General features: G+C 36.6%; 1 protein-coding gene across 2 annotated transcripts in view; it reads right to left on the bottom strand.

The window, feature by feature from the left end:
• The window catches only part of zgc:162952 (PKc_LIMK_like_unk domain-containing protein), a 50,936-nt gene that overhangs the window by 2,427 nt on the left and 22,735 nt on the right, over window positions 1-25,774 (bottom strand). For both annotated transcript variants that reach the window (XM_059336842.1, XM_059336843.1), the window contains 7 exons: window positions 24,328-24,521; window positions 22,215-22,336; window positions 15,520-15,568; window positions 12,764-12,913; window positions 3,362-3,535; window positions 1,953-2,036; window positions 929-1,015 (listed from right to left, as the gene is read on the bottom strand). In XM_059336842.1, coding sequence (XP_059192825.1) covers window positions 929-1,015; window positions 1,953-2,036; window positions 3,362-3,535; window positions 12,764-12,913; window positions 15,520-15,568; window positions 22,215-22,336; window positions 24,328-24,521 — 860 coding nt within the window. The remainder of the gene's footprint in view (window positions 1-928; window positions 1,016-1,952; window positions 2,037-3,361; window positions 3,536-12,763; window positions 12,914-15,519; window positions 15,569-22,214; window positions 22,337-24,327; window positions 24,522-25,774) is intronic.

Below are 25,774 nucleotides of genomic sequence, written 5' to 3'. Positions count from 1 at the left end.
GGTGTTTTATTTTGTGTTCTGGTCTTGTTATTTCCTGTTTTATTTTGAAATAGGAACTCTCCTCTATTTTCAGGTCACTTGCCCTTCCACTGGAGAGTTGCTGTGATCTTTAATGGATCCCAATGGATTCAGTGTGTTTGCATGCAGTTTAATCGAGCTATGATTAAAAATCGATTTTGGCGTCTAATCTGACTTCTGTCCTTGTCCCAGTTTACATGCAACAGAGAAAACTGAATAAGTGACGGGAACGTGTCCTCCTCCTCAACACTGGGTAGCGATATGCATCATTTCAGCGGGTTAATATGGCGCCCTTTCTGTTGACCTCAGTTTGACACTTTGTGCCATCGCTACTGGCTAATGTGACCGGCTAATGTGTGACTAGCTAATGCGACTGGCTAATGTGACTGGCTAACACGACCAGCCAACATGACCGGCTAATGTGCGACCGGCTAATGTGACCAGCTAACACGACCGGCTAACGCGACCGGCTAACGTGACTGACTTTCTTGGATGTTTTTGTTCCGGGGTCATATGCCAACGTGGGGGTCGGAGCATGCGTTTTCTTGTAATACATACCGGCGAAATTCCAATTCCAGTCGCATTATCTGGGTGTCTTAAGTCTTAGTCGGACTAACACGTTTACATGCACTTTAGTTGTCCAGATATAGTCAGATTAAGGCAATAATTATTTTTTTTCAAGTGTCATGTAAACATACTGAGTGTGTCTGTTTCTACTAAAGTGGTGAGAACTCTCCCAGTGTACATCCACACACCGTCATCTCTACCTGCTATTCATGTCTCATAGTTTGCTTCACTTGTCTCCCAACAATAACAGCAGTTTTTGATTTAACTTGACATTTTTTGTTCAACAAGACTAAATGCTGTGGCCTTGTTCTTGCATTACTATAGTATTTTAATATGCACCTACCATGCAACAGCTGGCTGCTAACTCCAGGAGCCGCTGAGGACAGTCACTCACCAGCTCCCTGAACGCGTCCACATCCAGCCCATAGTCCTGAAACACAGGGACACCAACAGTCACTGCAGCTCACCAAAGATGGAGGTGTCAGGTTCAACACGTCCATGTGACGTGCAGGAACTGCAACATCAAAAGTGTCTTTTTCACAGCTTGGGATGAGTTGATAACAATACATATTAACAGAACACTCATATGTGACACATAGGGTCCTCTGAGGTCCATTCAGGTTGGGCTCGTGCTGTTTTGTTTTACATGGCTTTGAGGGAACATTGCTCATTAATGTGCTGAGTTACCACCAGCTCTCCATCACAGTTTCACTGTAACAGTGTGTGGCAATGAGGCTCATTTGCACAGATAGGGGCTAATTTAGCTCCAAATGTTAGAAATGTTAACATTACCTCTTTTCAATATGTGCAAATAGCACAGGTGCACCAAGGAGCTGTTCACTTGGCAGAGCAGGTGGAGGTGCACTCCACCCTTTATGGGTGCTTCATTTGTGTGCGTTTAGTGGCCTCAAAAGCTGTGCAATCGTTTTGAGAATCGGCCCCCAAGTGTTTGTTTATTTTAGCTGGACATAAACTAAAATGATCATGACATTTTTACGTTTTTGTTTAACAACTGTATAGTCAGACATGAGTGTGGACCAGATAACTTGTTTACAATTATGACAAAGAATTCCTTGAAGGTTTAAAGGAACCTGGACAACTAGTAAAGTGATCACCTCCACAATCAATATCTACACATTATAATCAAACAAATAGTGTCATATCAAAAATAGAATGGCCATTACTCCCACAACGGAGTGATGGCTAATGGGGATCCTAATTAATTAATTAATTAATAAATAAATAAATAAATAAATAAATAAATAAATAAATAAATAAAAACCATACAATTATCCTCAGGTCATCAGTCAGTCTAGTAACTAAGCAACCAGTGATCTGACAGCTGAATGCTGCTGATGGAGCTCTACCTGGGTTCTGGGGAGGATCTCTGGGTCGGCGGGGATCCTGGCCAGGATTTCACACAGCACGATGCCAAAAGAGAAAACATCCACCTGGAACAAGTCAGATATAATGCAATAATTGAGGATGATGTCAAACAAATCTCAAACCTACACTGTTAGAACAAGACGCCCAATAATAGCCTACTGTGGATGGAAACTAAAGAAGAAACTGTGAGAAACAACTAAAATGTTCACATATATCTTCTGTTAACATTGCATAGATAATAATAAAATAACAGATATTATTTTAGGGAAGTTATAGTTAATTTACATTTGTGGTAAATATATAAATGGTAAATGGACTGCACTTATATAGCGTTTTACTTTACAGACTGCACTCATTCACCCATTCACCCACACATTCATACTGGTGGCAGAGGCTACCCTAAACGGTGCCACCTGCCACCATTGGGAATTCATCCACACACTGATGAATGCAGCATCGGGAGCAATTTGGGGTTCAGTATCTTGCTCAAGGATACTTCGACATGTAGGCTTCAACATGTATATGTGTATATATATATATATATATAAATAAAGGTATCCAATATGTACATGAATTATTGCACCCTAAAAGTTAGCAGCAGAGTCTGAATTATTGCACAGATGATTAATTGCACTTGGTTCTACTCTGCCGGTACTGGTGATCTTTACATAAATATGTTAAAAAGATAATCAGTACACTGAAAAAAGTGATTTTGACCCTTAGTAAATGTTACATATATTATTTAAGCATATTTTAATAGAAATGATGTGTTATTTAACTCCACTTATAAAATACATGTCTTTTCAACATATATTGTCAGAATTATGACGATCTTATTTTATTTAATTAAATGTAGCTCAAAAAAATTAAGTTCATCCTAATTTCAAATTTTTTTGTCAGTTTAGATACATCATGTGGTTCTCTGTCATGTATGACCGCTAGAAAATATTTAATTTGAATCAACTTAATAAAAAAAATTACAATTTAAACATTTTAATTGATTTAAAAGAGTACAATATATTTAAAAAACACAACAATTTATTTAAGTTAATTTAAAGTGGGTTTGATTGGACTTACTAAGAAAATTTGAGTAAAATGAACTCAAAATAATTGAGAAAGAATTACATAATATAATTTCTTATAAAGTCCAGTAAACATAATAAAAATATCTCGATTCAGATAAAATTATTTCATGCAACCACTTGTCATAATAAAATGATGTTCATTCAACAAAACATTTTTTTGAGTGTAGAGAATTGAGAATGTCAAATAGTCGCTATTTGCATCACCAAGATATATTTCAGATTAATGTAAATGTGACCTCCATGTTTGCAGCAAGTACCCAGCTGAAGCAGGAGAGTGTGAGAAGAGAGAGGACTCTGTGTGTTACCTTCCTGTCGTACGGCTCTCCTCGCAGCATCTCAGGAGCCATCCAGAAGGCGGAGCCCACCAGGGACAGCTTCCTGCCCGGGTCTTTGACCGGCAGCTCCACCACCTCCCTGGCCAGGCCGAAGTCAGTCACCAGGGCCTCCCGACCCCGAGACGTCACCCGGATCAGACAGTTCTGGAGAAACACAAACAGGATAAACAGAGGAATCAATCAATCAATCAGACTTTATTTGTAGAGCACTTTTCATACAAGCGAGATGCAACACAAAGGGCTCTACATAAAAAAGAAAGGAGAAATTTATGATCATAAAAAGATAACAAAACATAGAAACAAACACCCTCCACCCCACCCACCTTCATCCCTCCATCCTATTAAAAACACAAACTGAAGCACTGAGGAAGCTCCATCTCAACATGGAGCAGTGAGGAAACACTGGAGGCAGCTTAGAAATTAATTAGGTAAAGGATAAAGTAAGAAAAAATAATATAAAATAAGATAAAAAGATATATATAATAATAATAAAAATATATATATAATATAATATATATATATATATATATATAATAAAATAAATATAATAAAATAAAAAGCTAGATAAAAAAAGATAAAAGTGAGAGAAAGATAACTTAAAATAAAATAAGATAAAAAGATATATATAATAATAATAATAATAATAATAATAAATAATAATAATAAAAATTATGTATATATATATATATATATAATAAAATAAATATAATAAAATAAAAAGCTAGATAAAAAAAGATAAAACAATAAATAAATAATTAAGATAACTAGAGCATGATAAAATATATATAGAGAGATAGACTAATAAATAGTAGCAAATAAATAAATAAAAGAGAAGATGTAATAACGCTAAGATGCATGAGCAGAAAAATCTCTAAAAATGGTTCAGGTAAAAGCCAAGTTAAAAAGATAAGTCTTAAGTTTGCTCTTAAAAATATGAACAGTCTCTGAGGCCCTCAGGTCTTCAGGAGGCTGGTCCACAAACGTGGACACTTCACTGTGGGTTTTAGTTCTAACTTTTGGTTTTATTAAAAGGCTCCCAGAAGACCTGAGGGTCCTGGAGGGTTCAGAGGATAAAAGTAAATCAGATAAATAGTCTGGACTAAGACCAGTAAGAGATTTATAAACCAGTAAAAGAACCTTAACCCATAAGAACCCAGACCCAGTAATCTTTAAAGGAAAATTATGGGGAATATACAACAGACCAAGTGCACCACATAGAACACATTTATGATGTTTAAAAAAAAAAAAAAAATACTAGCCTTAAATGTCATATATCTTTGATCTGGCATATATGTCACATTGGGCGTTTATGAAATTTATGTTTATGATATTAATGAATAAACTAGACACCTTTTCTGCTTACTGTGATATCTGTACAGCACTTTGGTCAAGTCCGGTTGTTTTAAATGTGCTCTATAAATAAAGTTTGACTTGGCTTGACTTACAAAAACACAAATTTGCCTTTTTCTTCGCATCTCCACAACATATATAAAAATTGTGACATTAATAGTGTTGTTAGACTATAAATTCCATGTCAGATTTGTTTTAAGTAAAAAAATAATAAATCAATAATGAATTAATATAAATAACACTGCCTCATTGGACGGCTTCTCAATAAGCTACTGTTGCTGTAGAACACTAAAAAACACACACTTATGTACTTGAAAAAACATACATGAACATTAATAGAACATTTAAAATGTTTGTGACACCATGTCACCGTGGGTTCTTATGGGTGAAAACACAGGTTCACACAACTGCACTGGTGTGTCTTGCCAACAGGGGGCAGTGTAAGGTTAATATCTGAAAGAGCAGGCAGCAGCAGCAACATGCCCTTTCATCAGCAACTTGATTTTAAATGGTCAGCATGTGTTCCTGCATGTAAAAGCATCCAGCTGTTGGTGATTCTGCTCACTTATCAACAGACCATCTGCATGTTTGTGTGCTGGTGAGTGCACAAAACATTCAGTGTGTGTGTGATAAAAAAAATACAAATGTAAAAAATGTATTTTAAAATGTATTTGTGTGTCTGCATCAAGGTTATAATAGTTTGGGATTTTTCATTAGTTCATGTTGTGATTTTTTGTTTTCAAATTCAGTTAATTTTAATTAGTTTTTAGAGTGAGTTTGCTAGTTTTAATTCGTTTTTATTTTTTGGAAAATGCTTAGTTTTAGTTTAGTTTTTATAAGTTTTAGTTTTTTTGTAATGGGGTATTTGTTGGGTGCCAGATTCAATAAGGTCACAATAAATGTTTCCTTTATTTCCTTTGTCTGATCCATCTCAGCCCCAATAAGTTTATTAAGTCATAAAACCAGATAGATGAAATAGATTTCATATCAACCAAAAAGGTTTACGGATGAAAAAAGTTGATAAAGACGAAAACGAAGGACATTTTCACTACAATTTTTATTAGTTTTAGTTAGTTTTGTAACCACACAATACAGTTTCAGTTAGTTATCGTTTTTTTAAAAACTCTAGTTTTTATTTTTATTGCAGTTCACAAAAATGTTTTTTCAATTCTAGTTTTCGTTATTTTGTTAGTTTTCTTTAACTAAAATAACCATGGTCTGCATGGATGTAATTTGTTTGTGTGTGTGTGTGTGTGTGTGTGTGTTCTTGTACTTCCTACATAGTGAGGACCAGAACATGTTTTTAACCAACAGAGTGAGGACATTTTTGCAAAGTGAGGACATTTAAACCGGTCCTCACTTCTTTAAAGGCTTTTTTTTTAGATTTCAGACTTTGTTAAGGGTTAAAGGTTACATGATAATGATAATTAACTGAAACTGTATTGTGTGGTTACAAAACTAACTAAAATTATAATGAAAATGTCCTTCATTTTCGTCTTTGTCAACTTTTTTCATACATAATGAAGATGGATCAGACAAAGGAAATAAAGGCAACATTTACTGTGACCTCTTTTAATCTCCCACCCAACAAATACCCCATTACAAAAAACTAAAACTAATAAAAACTAAACTAAAATTAAGCATTTCACAAAAATAAATACTAATCTAAAACTAGCAAACTCACTCTAAAAACTCATTAAAACTAACTGAAATTAAAAATAAAAATAAAACTAATGAAAAGTCCAAAACTATTATAACCTTGCAAGAGAATTCACGATTACAATAAGGGTCCTCACAAGGATAGAAGTACAAGAATGTGTGTGTGTGTGTGTGTGTGTGTGTGTGTGTGTTCTTGTACTTCCTACATAGTGAGGACCGGAACACGTTTTTAACCAACAGAGTGAGGACATTTTTGCAAAGTGAGGACATTTCAGCCGGTCCTCACTTCTTTAAAGGCTTTTTTGAGATTTTTACTTTGTTTTAAGGGTTAAAGGTAACATGATAATGATAATTAACTGAAATTTTCGTCTTTGTCAACTTTTTTCATACGTAATGAAGATGGATAAGACAAAGGAAATAAAGGCTAAATTCACTGTGACCTCTTTTAATCTCCCACCCAACAGATACTCCATTACAAAAAACTAAAACTAATAAAAACTAAACTAAAACCAGCAACTCACTCTAAAAACTCATTAAAACTAACTGGATTTGAAAACAAAAATTCACAACAATATGAAACTAAAACTAATGAAAAATCCAAAACTATTTCAACCTTGCAAGGGAATTCACTATTACAATGAGGGTCCTCACAAAGATAGATGTACAAGAATGTGTGTGTGTGTGTGTGTGTGTGTGTGTTCTTGTACTTCCTACATAGTGAGGACCAGAACATGTTTTTGTGTGTGTGTGTGTGTGTGTGTGTGTGTGTGTGTGTGTGTGTGTGTGTGTGTGTGTGTGTGTGTGTGTGTAAGTGACGTCTAAGCATCTGGCTCACATTGCAGCAGAACCCTTTTCCATACAGTAGCCTGTCATTATGAGGCTCTCTGGGAAAAACTTCAGTCCCACACTTGAAGTCTAAATTTATCCCCGTTAGCCCTCTCTGCCAGGGAAGGCATCGGTTTGTGGAACAAAAATGGAGAGTGTTAGCAGATACAGAGAGGAAGGCGCTAATTAAAGGGGGCCTCAACTTTTCCAGGAGCTTAAACTCTGATTCGAGTTCACTTGCAGAGTAACTGTGGCGTATCCACAATGACTGCGTTTGTTCAGGGGGCTTTGGGATTTAATTTGCCTTTTGGATGTCCTCACATGTTGGCACCAGGAGCTTCACATGTCCAGACACCTGATTTAAAACCCAGTGAAACTTTGTGTTATAAATTCCCTTTGTGACCAGCAAATACACCCTATTAATCTGTTAATTTCATTATATTCACTGCAAAAAAAGAAAAGTTGGGTGAACTCAAAATTTCAAGGCAACAAACTTTGATAAAATTTTAAGTTGGACAATTAAACTAAATATTTTAAGTTGTTTTTGAGTTTGCACTCTGATTTTCTCTGTCAGCTAATGTTGTGACCACCATTTTGAGTTAGCATTGATACGCTAATGGCTACTCTTGTAGCTGTAACAAGCAGCGCCGCTAGCATCAGTTAGCCGCTAGCATCAGCTAGCCGCTAGCTTTCGCTAATAATCTTTGTTGAATTTCCCAACAAAGAAATAAGAGTTATCAGAACTATTGTCCCTTGTTTTGAACCCCAACTTAAAGATATAAGTAACAACAACTCACCAACTTGTTTTTGAGCAGACAACTGGCTTCCTTTGTTGTGCTAACTTACATTATTGCCCTAAATGTCAATAATTTATATTTCCAAGTTTTACCAACTTAAATCACTGTTTTAGGCCAAAAAATACAAGTTGGCTTTTTTGCAGTGTTGGTATTGTTGATTTAAACGGGTTAATAATTATATTTAGGCACTTTTTAGTTCAGTCTATTTGATTCGGGCAGTTTTGACAGCAGCCATGTTTAATGTTCAGATGATTGTGTCATTACAGTTTGTCTCTGTGGCTTTGGTGCATTTCTCACATCAATATTAACATTTGCACAACATTTAGTTCAACTTCTGCAACATTTAGTCATTTGTGCTCATCATAGTAGCAGTTTCTCCTTACAACACATTACAAATGCTTTTGGACAGTCACCAAGTGATTTCATACAACTCTCTGCTGTTTTATAACATCATTTGCTTATGTCATGTCAGTCAGACTTAACTATACTTGTGAATGCTGAATAGTCATTCCATATTAAACTAATAGTCCTCATTTCATTGCTTGAGTCATTACATACAAAAATATTGAGCTAGTTGTCAAAATATGTCAAGCTAATTTTTATACATTTTTTTAAATCTATATTTTTTTACTGAAAATGTCTCCAGAATTGAATAATTTCTCTGAGGTGAAGCTCAGCGTTCTCTGATGAGAAGGCTGTGTGAAGCATTAGTTGAACCAATGATAAGTCACTTCTCTACAATCACTCAGAGCTGAATCCATAAACCAGAAACACTTTACAACATATATGAACCAGCAGGACATAGTGAGGACCATTTCTACAACACTGAGACTCTGGACTGTCACAGCTCCACCCAAAGGGACGCCATGTTTGTTGGAAATAAGGCTGATTGTTCCTTTGCATAATGCTTTGCATAATGTGAAAAGTGCTGACACCATGTTTATGAACAAGATAGTCAAATGTCTCTGTCATGTTTTCATTATGACACTTTACTCTGGAAATGTTTTCAATGCTAAAAAGTCAGATCTTGGTGACGCTACCTGAAAATGCTCCAGACAGACTATATACTATTTACACAGCCATTAGAAAACTACAGTAAAGTTACACATTACTGTATTTAGTGAGGTAACTGAGTACAACACACTGAATATGTAGGATTCATATTTTTACTGCATATGCTCTTTGCAATCCCAATTTAACATGCATGTTGTCGGTGACCCCCGCTCACTGAACAGAATCTCACACGCACAGTTCAGATCACCCAAAAAAGAAACAAAATGACCAAAAAAAGGAAACAAAATGACCAAAAAAGACACAAATTGATCAAAAAAGCTACAAAATGACCAGAAGAGACACAAAATGACCAGAAAAGACACAAAATGACCAAAAAAGACACAAAATGACCAAAAAAGACGCAAAATTACCAAAAAAAGGAAACAAAATGACCAAAAAAGACACAAATTGACCACAAAATAATCAAAAAAGACACAAAATGACAAAAAAAACCCACATTAAATGACCAAAAAGACTAAAACACATAAACACATGAACACTTTAACACAGTGGAGACAGAGCTGACTTCCAAAATGATTTGGCGACCCCCAGAAATCATCTCGAGACCCCAATTGGGAATAACCCCCAAGGTTGAGAACAGCTGGTTTATCAAACCAGTGAAGAAAACAGAACGACAGAGAAATATGAAATGTGGTTCTAAGGAGAATGACCAGGTGAAAGTGCTTTGTCGTGAGTTTCAGCTCAGTGTGCTTCTCTGTTCTGGTTCACTGTCAGAGCTCTGATGGTGAAGCAAGATTAGTCATTCAATTATCACCCGTCACCACGGACACCAACATTATGGATGGATCGGGCCGGTTTCTGCGACCAGAGCGTGACGTAAACCAGCTATGACCTTCGTGTCAATAAAGCGAACAGGGACAGAGCCAAATGAGTCGCCTCGGGGTGACGTATGTGCTGAGAGGCCCCCTTTCTCACACAAATCAACAAATGTGTGGAGCAACAGCAACAGCAACTATCTATTAACATGACAATAGAGAGAATGTCATGTTGCCTCGTCTCTCTGCAGTACAGACTGTTTCCTCTGAGGAGCCTGGCAACCAGGACACACACACACACACACAATAAGTAAATACCCAGATTAAGTTAACAATGCTGTCAAAAAGTCTCAAAGGAGTTCATAACTCATGTCAAGAGCCTGCCTTTTGCCTGACTCCCAGTTTTTATCAAATAATTAATTAATTTTTATTCTTTCACTCTCTTATGGCTGCCGTCCTAGTCTTCACAATGCCCATGTTCTTATTGTTGGGACTCTTTTTTTAAAATTTCCTTTTTTTTTATGCCAGAGGTCCAGAATGTTGGTGTCATGTCCTTAAGGATTTACACAGAGTAGTTTGAGTATTTTTTTTTTGTTGTCTTTTTTTCTTTTTTTAAATTATTTGGTTTATATTATTATTATTATTATTATTATTATTATTATTATTATTATTATTATTATTATATTATATTTGTTTTCCTTTGATGTTCTGTCTGCCTGTCTGAAACGTGAGTGTTTAAGTGGATGTGTCTGTGGGGATGCCACCTGGATGGGGGGGGTTTCACAACTTTTGTAAAAAATGCTTAACCAATGATGTCAATGTTTTCAATATGAAAAAATAATAAATAAAGTAAAAAAAAATTGAAAAAAAGTCTCAAAGGAGTATAAATATGTCACTTCATTTAAATTTAATATATTTTTTTTGTTCAATGAAATTTTATTCAAATTATTTATTATTCAGTGTCTTTGGAAAATGCAATTTAAAGCATTGGGGCAAGATAAAAATGAGCAAGCTAAGAAGAGCTAGGGGGGTAGAGCTGTACAGCACACACAAGCAGGAAAATAAGAAAATATATATGGGTAATTTTATCACATTTATTTAGCAAGCTAAATAGTTTTCACTCAGCTGCCTCTGATCACTTATCAAGCCACTATAAAAACTCCAGCCTCTCAAACAATCATCGCAGATTGTTCTTTGCTACTTGATGCCAGACTTTCCAGCACCTCAGACTGATTTCCCGTTGCCGACCCTGCCTGCCTCTGATCTACCATCTCGCCTGACTCAGGTAAACTCACTAGTTTCTGTTCCTGACTTGGAGATGTTCTGCCTGTTGTATCAGCTGCTCTGCCAGAGACTTTGAGAGACTTTTCTCTTATATTCAAACTGTAACGTGTGTGGAAGTAAATCTGTGTCATCAGAGTTTGAAATAAAAAAGATGTTGAATTTCTAGCACTGAATATTATGTATCTGAATGTTTTTCAATGTTAAAAATTCAACCGCTGAATTTCAACCAACAATTTCAATTCAACCGTTGAATTTTTTGTGGTTAAATTTTTTGCGGTTTAATTTTTTGAGCTTGAATTTTTTGCACTTACATTTTTTGCGGTTTAATTTTTTGAGGTTGAATTTTTAACGTTTTAATTTCAATACATAAATGCATAAATATTCAGAAATTTAACGTCTTTTTATTTCAAACTCCGATGACACAGATTTACTTCCATAAACGTGTACATATCACTTGCACTGTCCTGTACCTGCTGAGCTTTTTTCATTAAAAGTTATTACCATCTGTCCCTGGTATCCTGTGTGCTGCATTTGGGTCCTTACACAACCTGTTACAAAATGAATATATTTGGACCATCAGGTTGAATGCACTTATTGTAAGTCGCTTTGGACAAAAGCGTCTGCTAAATGACATGTAATGTAATTTAAAATCTTTATGATACCAAATATCAAATGGTAATGCGAATAGAACAAGACAGCAGTGACAAACCTCGATCCACACAGTCAGTGGGTAGATAGAGAGTTTCAGCTAATGTTTATCTGTCCAGTCAGAACTTTACTGGTTCTGGTTCACTGTCAGCACTCTCATAGCATTATTTCAAACTACTGTTCTAGTGTTCTAGACCAAGAACGGCAACTCCAAATACTCAGGGACAACGTAGCATTCCACGAAAAAGCAGGAAGAAATGGTTTCATTATCAAAAACAGTCATATGTTCCTGAACTTGAGACTTAATCATTTATGACGTAATTCATTTATGTTGTTTTGTTTTGTATCTTTTTGCGTTTTTATAAAAAGTCATCTTTAGATATTGTTACTTGTGTAATAAGATATGTATATGAGTTTTTATAAATCATTCATTGTGCTGATGCTTGAGGTTTAGCACACACACACACACACACACACACACACACACACACACACACACAGAATATCTCTACTTTTTAGGTAGAGAGGGGATGCAGGATCTCCGGTATCACTCACTTCTCCTCGTTACCTCAGAGCTCTTCATGTATAATCCATTAACAGCAGCTGGAATCTTGCAAAGTTGCACTTGCACATTTCAGGCGTTTTTTTTTGCTTGATTTTTTCAGAACTGAGGTGAGAAAGAGATGGGGGATAACATGCAACAAAGGTTCATTGTTGGCCCCTGAACCTCCAGGCCACTAAAGTTACAAATCTTTAAATGTTTATGTAGAGACTCTAATGGTACACTGAAATAGTCTGAATCTGTCCCAGTAGTCTTGTATTTTGCATTGGAGCTATGGGGGACAAGTATCAGCGACAGGTTGTCCTCTGTGCTGCTGACGGATTAGATGAAACTTTAATGATCTCTGCCAGGACGCTAGCCTGCAGCAGCAGCTTAAAGCCAGAACAGGACTGAGTGGGACAGAGACTGAGGGTCTTACCTTGGAGTTGAGGTCTCTGTGGTAAATGTTCTTGTAATGCAGGTAGATCATTCCTCTGCTAATATCGCAGGCCAGCTCCACCTTCTCTCTCCAGCACAGGTCAACATCTTTCCTGGCCAGGAGCTCCTCCAGACAGCCACCGTTCACATACTGAAACACACGTTGGGTTCATGTTATTAATGTGGTTGTATTTTCACTCGCATTTTTGTGAATCCCTGCTCTGCTAATGTTGGCTAATGCTGGTCATACTAATTAAGCTAACGTATGTATGAGCGATTGAGGCTCTGCAGTGTTAGCTGCGCTATAAGTAGAACCAATGCATTATCATAAACATTTGTTTCAATTCACCATTGGCCCCAAATCCCGCCTCCCCTCTTCCCAGGACCTCTCACTGAACATCGATGGACACACAGTTACCCCGTCACCCTGGATCCAACTCTCTCCTTCAAATCACACATCAAGAACATCACCAAAACATCCTTCTTCCACCTCCGCAACATTGCACGCCTTCGTCCAATCCTGCCGAAACACTAATTCATGCTTTCATAACCTCCAGACCGGACTATTGCAGCAGCATTCTCTACAGCCTCCGCTCCACCAACCTTCAAAAACTACAATCTGTCCAAAACTCAGCTGCCTGATTGCTCACCCACTCCCGCTCCAGGGAACACATCACACCCATCCTTCAGCACCTTCACTGGCTCCCTATCCAGCACCGAATCCACTTCAAGATCCTGCTCATCACCTACAAAGCCCTCAATAACCTGCACCCCCATACGTCAAAGATCTCCTCCAACGTCACTCCCCCACCTGCAACCTCAGATCTTCAGACGCCAACCTACTGACCCCCATCACCAGGACCAAGCCATTGGAGGGCCAAAAAGTTCTGCTGAAAGCCAGTAAGTGGTGCTGAGAAATGGAGAAAGAAGCATAGCAATTCGATGGACGATGGATTAGAATGTACTAACCTTCTCTACACAGGACTTGAGCTGCTAGACCTCAAAGGGGAATCAGAAGATGTCCCTTAAAGAACAGTCGTTGGATGGTCTCTTCAAGGCTAGGCCTGTCACGATAATTACTATATCGACTTACCGTTGGATATATAAAAATGGACACGATAGTTTTTGTGGACTCAATAATTGTTGTTTACATAAACCATCAACATTTTCGCCAGCCGTGCTGCTTCTGTCCCTCTCCTGTCAGTCAGCCTGCTCTCTGTAGGGCTCACGCAAAATGGCCCTCATTTATCAAACGAGCGTACGACAGAAAGTGAGCGTAAAGTGGACGTACGATCATTTCCACGCAAGGCTCGACATTTATCAATGTGGACGTGAGCGGAGGGTACGTCCAAATCTCCCGTCTGGTCTCGGCTCCTGTACGCACTGAGATTCAAAAACTAGTACCGGCAGGCTATGTCAAGAAGTTGGAACCAGGTGAGGAGCCATCAGCTGCTATATCCCACAATGGGAAGAACTAGGTGGAACTCATTGAATTCAGGGTTGAGAATCTAAATCTGCTCCTCCTCCCTGAACCAACACTGAGCCCTTTCCTGCTGGCTGATTCCAGGAGCACCATCAGCAGCGACATACACAGCATGTTTCATCCAGTCAGACTACCACCAGCCCCTCTTCAGATTCTTAAGGAGCGACTTGAAATGTGAGGAGCTGCCCGACATATACGGATGTAGCGTGCATCCATTTTTCGCAGCACCAGCCTCCCCCGCTGTGCCATGTTCACTCCACAAAAACTCCCTATTGATCATAACTGTGACGGAGAGGACACCAACTGCCTACGAACTGCAGAGTTGTCACATCATCATCAAAGAGAAATCCATATCTTATGTGATGCCTCAAAGCAGGCTTATGGTTCTGTTGTATATCTCTAAACCGAGAATGTAGAATGTCATCATTTGGGTCTTGTTTTTGTCATTTTGTGGTCAATTTGTGTCTTTTTTGGTCATTTTGTTTCCTTTTTGGTCATTTTGTGTCTTTTTTTAGTCATTTTGCGTCTTTTTTTGGTAATTTTTTTTCTTTTTTGGGTTATTTTGTTTCTTTTTTTGGTCATTTTTGGTCTTTTTTGGTCAATTTATGTCTTTTTTTTGGTCATTTTGTGTCTCAAAGCAGGCTTATGGTTCTGTTGTATATCTCCAAACCGAGAATGTAGAAGGGAAAGTAGAAACAGCTTTTCTCACAACCAGATCCCATTTAGCCCCCAAGTGGCAACAGTCTTTAACAGGAGCACAACTGGCCTGAAAGAAGTGTTGTTATTAGTGTCATTAGTAGTAGAACTAGTATTAGTAGTAATAGTTGTGTATAAAGTATTGATTTTGTAGAGTCTTTCCTTGTGGTCAAGGGTCATATGCTTGTATCAGACTGTAAAACCCTGCAAGGGAATTTTTTTTAAATTTCATTTTATGGGCTTTATACATAAAATTAAATTGAACTGACTTAGAGAGAGTAAAGTATAAGATAATAGAGTAAAATAAAACCCTTTGGAGGATAAAAACATTCATTCATTGAAGCAGTAAAACTGTAATAATTCATGTGTTGAACTTCATACACTAATGACATTACTGTGAAGGAATGAACGCAGGTCTGGTTACGTAATAAATGCCCAACTCAACTCATTCACCATTTCATTATCAACCCGATATTATCAACTCTATCAGTGTAATGTGTTTTCCGACATTCTGTGAATATGCACAGTAACGATGACTCACAAGGTGCAAAAAGAAAAAAAAAAGGTGTAGAACTCACCTCTAAGATTGGATACAGTTTGTCTTCCTTGACACAGATTCCCAGATATCTAGAATAAAAGGACATGTTTATTACTGTTTCATCTTCCACACCAGTGCTTAGTTGATTAAACTAAGAGGGTAAGGATGCCAGATATATACTTATACTTATTATACTTTACAGCCAGGCAGCTGTTAGCATGGCTGGAGCCTGTTAGTCCCATGTTTAACAGTAACACATATAAACTGTACAAAAATATAAACGCAACACTTTTGTTTTTGCGCCAATTTTTCATGAGGTGAAATCAAAGATCCAAGACATTTTCGATGTACACAGAAGGCCTGTTTCCCTTAAATTTTGTTTAAATTCAAATTAGTTTGAATCTGTGTTAGTGAGCATTTCTCCTGGTTAATAATTGGTTTATAAACCATCTATAAACATCATTTAGTTGGTTATTGTAAAGTGTTACCGTAACTTTCGTTTTAAAAAGTTATGCAATGATGTTGCTTTACACATAAATAATGGTTCCAGTCATTTCCACACAGGGAGGCGTACAGTTTGTTAATCAAACACTGATATTGGTTAGTACTTTGGTATCAGCCAACATCCAAAGCACAGGTATCACTTTATGTGTTTTCTCTATACTCTGTTTTGTGTTTTCTCTGTTCTCTGTTTTGTGTTTTCTCTATACTCTGTTTTGTGTTTTCTCTGTTCTCTGTTTTGTGTTTTCTCTGTTCTCTGTTTTGTGTTTTCTCTGTACTCTGTTTTGTGTTTTCTCTATACTCTGTTTTGTGTTTTCTCTGTTCTCTGTTTTGTGTTTTCTCTGTACTCTGTTTTGTGTTTTCTCTATACTCTGTTTTGTGTTTTCTCTGTTCTCTGTTTTGTGTTTTCTCTGTTTTGTGTTTTCTCTGTTCTCTGTTTTGTGTTTTCTCTGTACTCTGTTTTGTGTTTTCTCTGTTCTCTGTTTTGTGTTTTCTCTGTTCTCTGTTTTGTGTTTTCTCTGTACTCTGTTTTGTGTTTTCTCTATACTCTGTTTTGTGTTTTCTCTGTTCTCTGTTTTGTGTTTTCTCTGTTCTCTGTTTTGTGTTTTCTCTGTTCTCTGTTTTGTGTTTTCTCTGTTCTGTTTTGTGTTTTCTCTGTTTTGTGTTTTCTCTGTACTCTGTTTTGTGTTTTCTCTGTACTCTGTTTTGTGTTTTCTCTGTTTTGTGTTTTCTCTGTTCTCTGTTTTGTGTTTTCTCTGTTCTCTGGTTTGTGTTTTCTCTGTTCTCTGTTTTGTGTTTTCTCTGTACTGTGTTTTGTGTTTTCTCGGTTTTGTGTTTTCTCTGTACTCTGGTTTGTGTTTTCTCTGTTCTCTGTTTTGTGTTTTCTCTGTACTGTGTTTTGTGTTTTCTCTGTTTTGTGTTTTCTCTGTACTCTGGTTTGTGTTTTCTCTGTTCTCTGTTTTGTGTTTTCTCTGTTCTCTGTTTTGTGTTTTCTCTGTACTCTGGACATCATTGTAAATGAGGGGTTGCCCTCAATGATTCCTCGAGAAAATAAATAAAGGATAAATGAAATGAAATCACAATCTGTATTGGGACTGAAAAAGTTGGATCAGTATATCCCTACTATTATCATCACATTTCGTTGTCAACGATCAAATTTGGGGGATACCTACGAATACCAGTGCAATTCTTTCCATAGGAAATCACACAAACTGTTCATGAGGAGCTAAGAAGACACAAGTTGTAAAAGTGTTAAGAAAATCGAAATGCATACAGAGAGATGATTAAATATTTCATTAAATCAGCCAGTGTAAAGCTAGAATCTGCTGACTAAGGATTTAGATTCTTAAGTTATTGTCTTCACAACCATGATTCAGCATACACAGAGAGATGTACAGATATAATTAATAACATAATAATTTACTTATTAACATGCATGCAAGAAATATTTATCTTTAATATTATGTTTTGTACTTTATATTTTCTATCCCATGTTCAGTGGCGTTCTACACAGGGGCCTCCAGGGGCCACTGCCCCTGTGAAGAAGCCCTTTGGCCCCTGCTGTGGCCCCTGTGTCAAATTAATAATAAAATGATACATTTATAACGATGAACAATGGAACAATTCTAATCTTTTTTTTGTTCAAACAATATCTCATTGTACACAAAAGAAACCCAGAATGTTACATTATATAATAGTTTAACTCTATGGAGTCTTATAGGGCTATTTTGCCCATTTTTGAATTTGTGTCTTTTTGGTCATTCTGTGTCTTTTTTTTTGGTCTGCTTTGTTTTTACTGCACTTTCAAAATAAAAAAGTGACTGCACAAAAATGAGAAATGTCATCGTCATACAAAAAAAACTGTTATTGTTGGTGAGTCTCATTATTTAAATCAATGTATTTGTATCTTCCAAATATACTTAAATGAGATGTTAAAATAAGCTAAAATAAAGATTTTGAATGCTTAAATATCATCTTTGCCATTTTTCAATGTGCTACTGGGCCCCTCTGATTAAACACTGGCCCCTCCTTGGCCCCCACAGTAAAACTGGTCTAGAACCGCCACTGCCCATGTTTATTATCAAAGCTCATATTTCAAAGAAATGTTTAGCTTTGGAGAGGGACGCCTGAAATTCATTAGTCTGCTGCCGCCTGCAACCCGGACCTGCAGCCAGATAAGAGGAAGAAAATGGACGGGTGGAATAACATGTTGGGTCCTTGGAACAGTGTGAACATGACACAGTGTGAGCAGGCTGGTGTGTACCAGGTACGGACGGTGTGCACACAGCCTGCTGTACTGTAACCTCAGCAGATAAGCTGCTCTCTGATAACCTTACCGCTGTGACCTTGCTAAATGGCTAAATTGAGATTGCTTGGACAAACATTGCGTGCCTGGCTGCACACCTGATGAAACTGCTGTAGATGTCAGGAGCAGCGTCATGTTATGACATCAGTCTGACTGTCAGCCACAGCAATTATTAATATACACTACCGGTCAAAAGTTTCAGAACACCCCAATTTTTCCAGTTTTTTTATTGAAATTCAAGCAGTTCAAGTCAAATGAACAGCTTGAAAGGGTACAAAGGTAGGTGGTGAACTGCCAGAGGTAAATAAAAAAAGGTAAGCTTAACCAAAACTGAAAAATAATGTACATTTCAGAATTATACAAGTAGGCCTTTTTCAGGGAACAAGAAATGGGTTAACAACTTAACTCTATGGAGTCTTGGACTATTTTGTCCATTTTTGAATTCTTTTCATGTCTTTGTAAGTCATTTTGTGTCTTTTTTGGTCATTTTGTGCCTTTTTTTTTGTCATTTTGTGTCTTTTTTTTGTCATTTTGTGTCTTTTTTTGGTCATTTTGTGTCTTTTTTTAGTCCTTTAAAATGTGATTTTGAATCTTTTTTTTACTTTCAAAACACTATCATGCTCAATAAATAATTGTGCAAATAATAATAATAATAATAAATGTTGCAAATGTGCATTAATTTCAGAGTACACTGAGACATTAAACTGCATCATTTTCAATTAAATTCTGGAAAAGTTGGTGTGTTCTAAAACTTTTGACCAGTAGTGTATACAATCATGGAGATCCGATGTGCAAGAAAATCTAACAGAGGAAGAATGGGGTAGAGCTTGTTTAACACCTCAAACTCAAACAGTGAATACAAACTCTAAATTATTACAATATAAATGGATAAGCAGACAGTATATAACCCCAAGTAAGCTGCACCTTTTCAACCCAAATATTCCAGATACTTGCATTAAATGTAAGCAACAAATAGGTTCTTTATTCCATTGCATGTGAGAATGCCCTCTTATACTTTCTTTTTGGGGAAAAGTGTTGAACCTTGCCAGTCGAATCATCGAAAAAGAAATACCTCTCAAACCAAATTATATTTACTGAATATTTACCCGGACAATTTTGTGACCTCCAAAAATGAAAAATCCTTACTCAATATTTGTTTTCTGGAAGCTAAAAGATGTATAACCTGCGCATGGAAAAGGGATAAACCTTGTACTACTTCACAGTGGCTAACAGGAATGTCTTTCTACTTGGCTTTAGAAAAAATAAGCTACACCTCGAAAAAAAGCTTGACAAGTTTTGGAAAATCTGGAAGGTTTTCTGTAATTTCCTTGAGAAAAATGATATTGAAGTAGATGGCTGGAATAATGAGCTGAACTGAAGATTTATTTATCTTTTTATTTTATCTTGATTTAGCATACACATTTAGAGCTTTAAGGACATGTATATGTATCTGTGTGCGTGTATAGATATATGTATGTATATAATTATTTACTTATTTTTTCATTTTTATCATAATTATTGCTATCATTATTGTTATTATTTTTCTTGTATGTGCCTTCTTGTTCTATGTTGTTCACCGTTTGTAAATTAACAAAATGTGCAATAAATATATGTTTAAAAAAAATATTAATATATAACTAATGGATCACATGACTATTTTTAATGTGAAATGGTGAATCAAAGTTCTGCAGACTCTAAAGAACTCCCTTCAGTTCTGTGGAGACTTTATTTTTTTTCCTTTAATCTCATTGTTCTCACGAACCTCATTTTCATCAACTTTGTTTTCACTTTAAATGTTCTGAGAACTGAGTGTACACTAGCCAGGAAAAAGTTGGCAAATGTTTCACACTCTCCATCTTGTGTTCTTCTCCCTCAGCTTAAGCTTTTTGGCTTTCCATGATCAGTTTTTATGAGAGATATATGAGACTGACTGAAGCACTATAGTTGAGATCAAGGCCAGATTAACCACATGGCCTAAACTGTCCATCTGAGCCGTTTGAATTTAATTAGAAAAATTAATTTTGAGTTGATTTCAGGGTGATTTCTGTTTAAAATGAGCTGAGGACCAAAATGCTACTTGATTCTAGATTCTTGATTTTTGTTTGTGTCTTGTCTTCCTCTGTGATGATTCTATCAGTTCATCAATTCAATACATTAGTGCTGGTGGGAATAGGTGTTGGTAAATAAATATTGGATGCTTTGAAAGTGGTTGTTTACTTATTTTTTGTGAAAATTGAGGAAACTTCCTTCCCAATCTTTTTCTTTCTTTTTGTACGGTGTCCTTGAGTGCCAAGAAAGATTATTATTATTATTATTATTATTATTTATTTATTTTTTTTTATCTATGTAGTGGGTCAATTTTGCCAGATTATACTGATACTGATGTGTTTTGTTTGGACATAGTGCTGCATTTTGTAGTTTTATGAGCGTTTGCACATCTGTACATGAAAATGCACCTGATGACAGTTAGTTATTGATGTATTGAGGATATTAACTGTATATTACTGTAATTTATTCTATATTTTGCCAGATTATGGTGATTCTGGGGTCGTGATGATGGGGCCCTTGCATATTGTTACCTCATCAATGCTTTGAGTTTTGTTTTATATGTATTTTTATTTACTACCAAGTTAGTTTCATACCGCCAGATTGAGGCTAAAATTGCAACTTGGTGGTTTGAAACAGACTTGGGTTATCTCTTAAAAATAAGAGATAAACCTTAACAATAAATAACCAAGGAGCAGCTAAAGAGAAGGATATTTCCCTCAGGAGTTGGAACAGAGCTAACAGAGAGTGAATACTGGACTGGCACTAACATGATTCTAGATAAAGGTTAATGTTACAGCTAATCTGAAAGCATATTCATGTTTGTAGCAAAAGTAAGTTAATCTGATATGATTAAATATGTCCCTTCTAGAGATTTATAAATATCCATGAATCAGATTAAAGTCTCAATCTTTATATAAATATTTGCTCTGATAGAAATACATTTGGAGGGTTGTGTGGATTTAGTCCATATATGTCCTGTTTTCTTGCTTTCAGTTACAAAAATATCAAGAGAATAAGTATAAAGCCATTAAACAGGTTTTGCCGTTACACTTTGTAATTCTGGCAGCCTTAACTACAAACTGTTGAGAGACAAAAAGAGTGAGAGTGAGAGTGAGATGTGTGGGAGGTTGTAGAGCCTGCAGAGACAGACTGAACGTGTTTAGAGAAATCCTCCACCACACTGCAAAAAAATCCAACTTGTATTTTTTGGCCTAAAACAGAGATTTAAGTTGGTAAAACTTGGAAATATAAATTATTGACATTTAGGGCAATAATGTAAGTTAGCACAACAAAGGAAGCCAGTTGTCTGCTCAAAAACAAGTTGGTGAGTTGTTGTTACTTATATCTTTAAGTTGGGGTTCACAACAAGGGACAATAGTTCTGATAACTCTTATTTCTTTGTTGTGAAACGCAGGAAAGCGGTGAAATTTGGTCATTAGCGAAAGCTAGCGGCTAACGGATGCTAGCGGCTAACTGATGCTAGCGGCGCTGCTTGTTACAGCTACAAGAGTAGCCATTAGCATATCAATGCTAACTCAAAATTGTGTTTGCAACATTAGCTGACATTTCATAGCGGCGTTACAATCGTGCCACTTCAGCACATTGCAGAAGTTAGCAGAAGTAAGGATTAAAAGTTATTACAATACAAAATTATAAGTTAGTACAACTTACAGTTGAGTTGACAAAAATCTGAATTCAGAGTTGAGCAAACTCAAAAACGAAACTTAAAATATTTAGTTTAATTGTCCAACTTAAAATTTTATCGAAGTTTGTTGCCTTGAAATTTTGAATTCACCCAACTTTTCTTTTTTTGCAGTGCAGTTTCTTTTGCTTTTTGCTTTTCTTTTTGAGTTAAACACAGTGGACGAGTGGATTGTTACCTGACGATGTTGGGGTGGGAGAGTTTCTGCAGCAGGCTGATCTCTCGTACGATGCTGTCTTGGTCCACGTCATTTTTGTAGATCTTCACCACCATCACCTTCCGACTGGTGCTGTGCATCACCTGAAGGACAGAGACTCACTTAATATAAGAAATTAACTCTTAAAAAAACTTCAGATTTAGAAGTGTTGGGTAATTTATCTTGTTTTATCTTGGTGAGAAACAAATAATTGCCAGGTCACTCTGCTCGGGCCAGTTCATCGCTGCTCGCAGCTTTAATTTATCTGGTTTTGAGCGTTAACCCTCTGGAGTCTCCAAAAGTGCCAAAGCATGACTTCTTCATCACATCCAGACGTAAAAACAAAGCAGACGAAAAAAAGACACAAAATGACAAAAAAAAAAAGACAAGAAATGACTAAAAAAAAGACACGAAATGACTAAAAAAAGACAAAACAACAGACACAAAATTACAAAAAAAAGACACAAAATGACTAAAAAAAAACCCACAGAAGACACAAAATGAAAAAAAAAGACACAAAATGACCAAAAAAGACACAAAATAACTAAAAAAGACAAAACAACAGACACAAACTTACCAAAAAAGACACAAAAAAGACACAAAAAGACAAAACAACAGACACAAAATTACCAAAAAAAGACATAAATGACCAAAAAAAGAAAAATGGACAAAATAGCCCAAGACTCCATAGAGTTAATTTCTTATTTTAAGTGTTCAACATGCTTATTTCTAGATTTAATAATCTTAATTTAAGAAATCTTTTCAATCTGTCCATGCAGCAAGATCATTTCCCTCAGATTTAGTGTTTTTATCTGGTTTTTAGACTAAACACCTTCTTTGCAGTGGAGGCAGTGACAGGTGTAGCTGCAGGGGTGTGGAGGATAGTAGACTAACAGTAGAGACAATGGCCCTCATTTATCAAACGAGCGTATGACAGAAAGTGAGCGTAAAGTGGGCGTACGATCATTTCTACAAGCCTCGGCATTTATCAATGTGGACGTGAGTGGAGGGTACGATCAGATCTCAGTCTGCTCTCAGCTCGTGTACGCAGGTTTGAGTCAGCGTGAAGTCCACACGTCTGAGTCTGAGAACTGATCTTAGACTATAGTATCGATGCCTGGAGCTAATGGTGACAAAGCAAAACATGTTTAGACTACATCATTTGTCATTAAAACAAAATTTAAAATAAAATACACCCTGCAACCGTGAAATTCTTTAATCAGAATAAGCGCAGAGGCATATAAAATGTCTTTTTTAAATTAAAACCTACTTTAAAACATTCTCCTTCAACCAAAAAGCTGTGAAAACATTTAAGTCTGTGCTCTGAATGCAAAATATTCAGTGAACTTGTTTCAGTATGTTACTATAATTACTTTTATTTCATAAACCTCCGTAGCTGTGTATTTCTATAAAATGTGTATTTTGCTCCTGTTGTTATTTGTAACGGTGCACTTTGCTAATAAAGCTGACTTTAGGGGGAAAGAAATCATGTTTTTGGCCGGATTGCGCTCTTTGATGTCCAAAACTCTGGAGGCGAGTCATCTGAATCAGGTATATATTATATATATATATTATATATATTAGGGCATGGTATTTAAATGGTGCATGTTTCCAGCCGCCACATTTATCAACAGCAGATCATTCTCACGCTGTGATTGGAGAGACACGATCGTTTGATAAATCACACGTGAACCCTGTCGTAAGACCAAATATACGATCAGATCTGCTCGTTTCTACGCTCGCTTGATAAATGAGGGCCAGCGTGTGGCAGGAAAAACTTGCTTTCTCATTCTCATACAACCTCTCGTCCGTCCTGTGGCCTCTTTCTAGCTCATTTCATCAGGGACAAAGCATAAATGTATGTCGCTCCACTCCAGCACTGCTACCACAGTGAGAGTTATATAAGATCTCAGCTGAGGATGAGGATGAGTATTGCGCCCCCGTGTTCTGCAAAACTGGTGGGCCAATCACGGAATGGCAAGAATGTCCCAATTAGTGCTGAGACAAAGCAAGCTTTGATGGCAGCTCACATGTAGGAGGACAGCAAGGAGAGGACAGCAAGGAGAGGACAGCAAGGAGAGGACAGAGGGAATACCTTATAGACTTTGGAGAAGAAGCCACTCCCGATCAGCTCGGCTGTAAAGTTTTCCCAGAACTCCAGTTTGCGGACGGCGGTGCGGAGCTTCTGCCAGCGGTCCACATGGTAGTACTTGTCTGAAGACTCACCGTACAGAGTAGGACTGGTGGGCTCTGGGGACACGTCCACATCACACATCCTGGGGATGTCCGCTGGGAAAGCAGACACACAGACACAGGTTAGGATGAGGCTGCAATAAAAGTATATTTTCAATTTTAGTCAGTCTTCAATGGTCACACTTGATATGTCAAAGACAAAGTCAAATTTATTTATATAGCGCATTTACAGACGGCTGAGCCGCACCAAAGTGCTTCACATAAAAGTGCAATAAAATACAGAAAACAAAAACAAAAACAAAGCAAAATTAAATTTAAAATAAATTAAAAGAAGATGGGATATTTCTTAAGGCACTGTGGGATTACTAGGGGACACTATTCCCTAGCACTTGCCGGAGGAAAAAACTTTAATAGAAGGCAAGAGAAAAGAGGAGGGTTTTTATATATGCGCCTCCACCTCTCCACCACAGAATTACAATATTTTCACTCCAACATGCAACTTCATCCAGCTGCCTGCTGGAGTTCACATTCCCCAACATTGAAAAAAAAAAAGTTTCATCTGTATTATTTGTTGATGAATCCAAAAACCACCAAAGTGATTAAAAGTGCAACAGGTTAGATCAGTAGTTCTCAACCTTTTTGAGCCGCGACCCCCAATTTAACATGCATGTTGTCCGCGACCCCCACTCACTGAACAGAATCTCACACTCACAGTTCAGACCACCCAAAAAAGAAGCAAAATGACCATATGATGATCAAAAAAAGAAACAAAATGACAAGAAAAGACACAAAATGACCCAAAAAAGAAACAAAATTACCAAAAAAGGAAACAAAATTACCAAAAAAGACACAAATTGACCACAAAATGATCAAAAAAGACACAAAATGACCAGAAAAGACACAAAATGACCAAAAAAGGAAACAAAATTACCCAAAAAAGACACAAAATTACCAAAAAAAAGACACAAAATGACAAAAAAAGACATTAAATGACCAAAAAGACAACACAGTGGAGACAGAGCTGACTTCCAAAATGATTTGGCGACCGCCAGAAATCATTTCGCGACCCCAATTGTGGTATCAGGGTATTTCTCCATTAACTTTACATGAAAATGTTATATTTTTACAGCAAAACTGAGTGTTTCCCAGTTTTGTGCTATTCTTTGATTTACGGTAATTAAAAGTGTTACTACGGTGATATACTATTTTTTATTTTACGTCCTATTTCTGATGTAATTTGACAGTGTTTTCCTGTAATTTCTCCAAACATTTTTTACAGTGTATACATATGTATGTTGTATATACACACACACACACACACACACACACACACACATTTACATATATAC

This window comes from Centropristis striata, chromosome 7, assembly GCF_030273125.1.
Source record: "Centropristis striata isolate RG_2023a ecotype Rhode Island chromosome 7, C.striata_1.0, whole genome shotgun sequence".
NCBI lineage: Eukaryota > Metazoa > Chordata > Actinopteri > Perciformes > Serranidae > Centropristis > Centropristis striata.
The sequence above is the reverse complement of the archived record's forward strand: the minus strand, read 5'-3'. Positions and strand labels throughout refer to the sequence as shown.